Raw genomic sequence first — 5,332 nt, 5'->3', positions numbered from 1 at the left:
CAGGAGCCATTACTCCCCTTGTTATTCAGTGTCAGGTACCAGTACTCCCCTTGTTATTCAGTATCAGGAGCCATTACTCCCCTTGTTATTCAGTACCAGGTGCCCGTACTCCCCTTGTTATTCAGTATCAGGAGCCATTACTCCCCTTGTTATTCAGTGTCAGGTACCAGTACTCCCCTTGTTATTCAGTATCAGGAGCCATTACTCCCCTTGTTAATCAGTGTCAGGTACCAGTACTCCCCTTGTTATTCAGTATCAGGAGCCATTACTCCCCTTGTTAATCAGTGTCAGGTACCAGTACTCCCCTTGTTATTCAGTATCAGGAGTCATTACTCCCCTTGTTACTCATTACCAGCATATATTGAGAAGTATGGGAAAAACAAAGAGGTGCAGTTACTGCATACCAGTGTCGGCTGAATTCCAGCACTGATTCTGTGCCAGTTTAACCTGTTTGCTGCAGATCATGTATAAAAAGTGGTTCAACAGGGTGAATTAAAGAAATTTATTTTTAATATTTTTTTGGCTGCCAGAGGAAACCAGAGCAAGCTTGAATAAGAGCTACCCAGTAAACCGTCACGCCCTCTTAAAATGACGATACATAATGAATCTATTAAATGTCAATTATTTATTAATCTTAGACCAGCAGTCCGTTTAAGATTAATGTGAAGACATCGTGAATGAGAATGGAATTGTCAAGTTTGTGGAGAACTGTCAATTTCAGAGTTAAGTCTGTCGCAAGTGTAACAGTATTATAATGAAAATGTTTAGAAAATACACATATACAGAAAAGGATCATATTCACATTTATTAACTTGCTTCTTTGTTACACAATAGATCGCCAACCGGATGTAAAACGGAATTTCCCCAAAATGTGAACATAAATAGGCAACTCTGAAAGTCATGTCTCATATCACCTCCGAAGAAGGATCTATACCAGAACCTCGAGATTAAAACAACGCATCTGGTTTACTGTTATACTTTGGACTTATTTGCAGACACGATGTGCGACACTGGTTTCGAACTTAACCAGGCTCTAGAGCGGTAAGCTTCACCGTAAAACCCATCATAAGTTGTGATAAAAAAAAAAAACAGTGTTACAGCTTTTAAGTAGAATAACATTCATATGTACATGGAGTCTGGTAGCATTTACTTCTACTGTGAGATCGTTTCGGCTGAGTATCAGGGTACATGAACTGGTCTGATGATTGCTGATGAGAAATGAAGAGGGATTCTGAATAACACATTTGTAATTGGATAGTGCTCTGATGTGTGAGCGATTCACCTCCATTTTAGTCGTCCTTGATTGATTCGTTTTTTCTGTACTTCAGCACATACAGCATTGTGATGTTAACACAAAGGTCATGGGTTCACATCCCTGAGCAAACACCCGTGTAATTCTAACCCTTTCCTGTACTGTATGCCGCTTAAAAAATTAAAAAATGATAAAAGCAATAAATGAGTAAATGGAATTTATGTGAAGAATCTTTCAATAGAATAAAATGATTTCTATCATTGCAATAACTGGCTCAGTTTATTCAGTGAGTGAACTAGACCAGGCTGCACACTACAGATGTAGCCCTTCACTAGCCAGACATCTGAAATCTGTATGACAAATATAGTTTGACAAATAAATGGTATAAAATATAATGAAATGTTAAATATGTATACAACACAGAGAAAGATAATCATCTTATGTAACCTCATGTGTAATGTATTATGTAAATCCGTCATTTTTCAGGTCTGATGGATTTGGTGTTAATCTCGAAATGAGCTCACAGCGCCCATTTAAGGTGAGAAATCCTGACTTTCTCCTTTAAAGTGCAGTTTTAGGTCCATGTAGGTTTACGAGCAGCTTCTCATTTTTGGGTTTCACCGAAAGAAAAGACTCCTATTGTACAGAATTACCACAACAGCCTACAAATACATTTTCTGTCAAACGTTCATAGTTTAACGTTTTAATGCATGCATCACATGAGTTCATGTGCTCAATGTTCTGTCATTAATTTATATTCATTTAGAATTTATAATGTATAGCCAATTCAGGAATAATTGATTGTAGAATTAGTATCCAGCACCTAAACCTAACCCAAAATGTTGCGATAGTTACATCTAACATCTGATGTATGGGTGAGAATATTTCCTGTTCGCTGTCTTTGATCAGCGGGAGGGATCGTTGTGTGACCTGCACTCTGGGATTAAGCTGGAGGTGACCCTGCACCCTCACAACATGCGGCAAGTGGTCAACCTCATCATCGCCACACACAGGATCAAGAACAACCAAAGGCTGAATGGCACAGAGTTCAGCGACCAGGAGCTGCTCAGCATCATGCTGGAGAGTGTTGTTGAAGGTAGAGGAAAGCTCAATGACCTGATTTGGAAACCCTCAGTTTGATTACAGTTACTTCCTTTTTCCATAATGAAAAGTATTTGGATTTTTGCTTCTATAATATAATGCACCCTCTACTGGCTATTTACTAACGCAGTAATCTTAGCGACTTAAAGCAGGACTGTGCGTCTGAAAATCTCTTCCCCTCTTCTTCCCCCGCAGAGTGTGTGGTGAAGGACGTCGTTGACCAAACACAGAGCAGTGACACTGTATTCACCAGCCTGAGCCGCATGGAGGAGTGCAACGTGTGCGACCAGTACCAGAAGAGTCTAGTGCTGAATGAGGAGGGTCTGGAGCTGCAGGCCATGTGGCTGCAGGGCGGCACTTTCTATCACAGAGGTAACACACTCGTGCAACTACTTCTGGGAAACTCAAAATTAAACCATTGGCCAATGATTGCTGGACATTTTCAGTGGGGGAAGTTCAGACTCCCACTTCCTGTTTTTCAAATGCCCGTTTGACTGGCATCCTTATTCATAGGAGCGTCTGCAGTCGGTATGGCAAACGTGGAATTTCAGCTAACTGAACCACAGCAACATGTCCGCTAGAATATGATGTAATGAGTACTGTCGTAAACTCAATGAAGGTACGGCGGGGAGACCAGCGCAGGAGTCCAGGAATATAGGCAACACAGGGTTTATAAAAGGGACGACAAACTCAGGAGCTCAGAGAAGCACCAGCGATAGGAAGACGTCAACGACCGGACTGGGGAAACATACTCTAACGCGGACTTAAATACCCAGGACTAATTAGACACAACTAGAAACAGTTGATGACACGGGGATTCCACACGAGGGGGTGAGGGGGGCGCGGCACACAGGAGGATTGGCACCAGCAGGGTGGGACAAGTTCTGTCAATCCTGTGATAAGGCTACCAGAGCTCGAGTTTAATATTGCAGCATAATGTCAACTTTATAAAGGAGAATACAGTGAAATTCCCTCACACATTAGGAGATTGTCTTATCATTTCTACAATAACCTCTGTTTAAGTGGGTATATAATTATCCAAGAGGTGGTCAGGAAATAGCCTTAACAAAATCGTGTCCGATCTGCAGTGAGACTGAACCTGTCGACATATGTGAGTCCGAGTCTCCCGGGTGGCTACGCTCAGCCCGTCGCCCTGGGCATCGCTGGGACCAACCTCTACCTGTCATGCTCCATGAAGCAAGAAACGCCCATTCTCCAGCTGGAGGTCTGTAACATACGGGGTGAATTTACACCGATTCTTTATTTAAACTCCACCAAGCACTGCAGTTACGGCTGTTTGAAGTGGACTGGAATTTATGGTCTCCAAAATGAACAAATGGAATTGACATGGATGTTTGCTTGGTCATCTCAAAACACTTAGAGGTTTTCTGACATCTTCTTTCTCCCAAAGTGTGGTCAAGTTACTCCCCAAGTAATTTATGAGTCTAGTACTTGGTCATGGTTGGGGACACAACACAGTAATGGATAAATTGAAATTGAATTACATACGTCCTGTAATGGACTGGCATAACCATGCAGAGTGTCCCAGTGCTGCATCACATTTGAATTTGGATCATCAGTTGGGTAATGAATGGCTGAATAAATTAGACTGGTGTCACCAATTAGTGCAGGAAGGTTAATCACGATGTAAACTGTGCTGAGTAACCTGTTTTAATATCCTATACGTGTCTGGCTTTTACCTGTGATTGATTGCATTTGTGGTCTGACCAGCAACTAGTTTTCCATCCCAGTTTGCCTTTTCTTCTCCCTCAGGAGGTCAGCAATAGCTCCAAGCTGAAAATCATCAATGCCCAAGCTGACATGGCACGCTTCCTGTTCTTCAAGAGGGGCTCTGCCCTGACCATGACCAGCTTCGAGTCTGCCAAGTACAACGGGTGGTACATCAGCACCGCTAAGGAGAACGGAGAACGTGTGGACATGTGCACCATGCAAAATAGCAGTCGTCTCACATCCTTCATGGTCAAACAGGTGTGAAACCTTTTTTGTTTATTAACTTTCCAGTGCCTATGTATGTATGTACCAAGTACAACTACCCGCTGCGCCTCATCGCTTTGATGTCGTTCGGCTGAAAAATACCAACCGTTCAAGAGCTAACGCACTTCGCCACTAGGTGGCGATTTATTTTAATTCGCATATCACATATTATTTTGTACAAAACGAATTGTTTTGTTCTCGTTGCAAAAACATGCTAATGCAATGGCTCTCTTCTTTAGATGAATTACGATGTTAAAATGCAATGTGTGGCTAATGAGAAATCATATTGAATTCTTGTTCATTTAAGATATCGTTGCCCGTGGCTAACAGTGAAGCACTTGTTATGTGTATCTATCCGGTGAATTTTTGTTACACTATAAAATGTAAAAGTAGTGCATTTTACTGGTTAGGATGAATCGCGTGATGCATTTTATGCACATCGTGTATTTTAATTGTGACTTATTTAATTTATTTAAAAATAAAATGAAGACTACAGTATGTATTTTTGTCATGTCTCTTCCCTTGGCTGCAGTCGGCTTTTTCAGTTACCTGAATGTATTTATACCCCAATAGTGACTTGGTGTTGTGTTTAAATGTCTGTATATTTATTTTCAAGAAGTTTTGAATGACCAAGTCACTACCACCCATTAATTTTGTCATAACTGCCGGAGTACGAAAAAGTAACACTATATCTAGTGGAATATTCTGGATTAGCGCCTGGGTCATGTGGGTAAAATGTGACAATCAACAAAAATACATGAAAAGACCACACTCCCTTTGGCCTCTGACATAACATTAAAACCACTGACAGGCGAAGGGAATAACAACAATTACGTCGTTACAATGGCACCTGTCAATTGTGCCGTTATATATAACAAATTAATAAATAATGAAAATTATCATCACAGGACTCGCAAAATTTCTGGATCTTTAAAAATTCCACCTGGTGACATATACCCTAAAGGCCATTCTTGTCCCGTCAAG

At 41.1% G+C, this 5,332-nt stretch overlaps 1 protein-coding gene across 1 annotated transcript; it reads left to right on the top strand.

Moving 5' to 3' along the window:
• Positions 1 to 883: 883 nt before the first annotated feature.
• Positions 884 to 4,846, top strand: il1b (interleukin 1, beta). The gene is made up of 6 exons (XM_049021348.1): positions 884 to 1,041; positions 1,739 to 1,790; positions 2,162 to 2,348; positions 2,549 to 2,725; positions 3,442 to 3,578; positions 4,127 to 4,846. Exons 1-6 carry the CDS (start codon positions 1,001 to 1,003, stop codon positions 4,346 to 4,348), a joined length of 816 nt encoding a protein of 271 aa, XP_048877305.1. The 5' UTR covers positions 884 to 1,000; the 3' UTR covers positions 4,349 to 4,846.
• The last annotated feature ends 486 nt before the right edge of the window (positions 4,847 to 5,332 follow it).

Source organism: Brienomyrus brachyistius, chromosome 7, assembly GCF_023856365.1.
Source record: "Brienomyrus brachyistius isolate T26 chromosome 7, BBRACH_0.4, whole genome shotgun sequence".
Taxonomy (NCBI): domain Eukaryota; kingdom Metazoa; phylum Chordata; class Actinopteri; order Osteoglossiformes; family Mormyridae; genus Brienomyrus; species Brienomyrus brachyistius.
The sequence above is the reverse complement of the archived record's forward strand: the minus strand, read 5'-3'. Positions and strand labels throughout refer to the sequence as shown.

Excerpts from the sequence above, each read along its gene's own strand:
- il1b (XM_049021348.1), top strand. The coding sequence starts at position 1,001 with ATGTGCGACACTGGTTTCGAACTTAACCAGGCTCTAGAGCG. Across the intron at positions 1,042-1,738 it reads CTTAACCAGGCTCTAGAGCG|GTCTGATGGATTTGGTGTTA; the intron begins GTAAGCTTCACC and ends GTCATTTTTCAG. Across the intron at positions 2,726-3,441 it reads CGGCACTTTCTATCACAGAG|TGAGACTGAACCTGTCGACA; the intron begins GTAACACACTCG and ends TCCGATCTGCAG.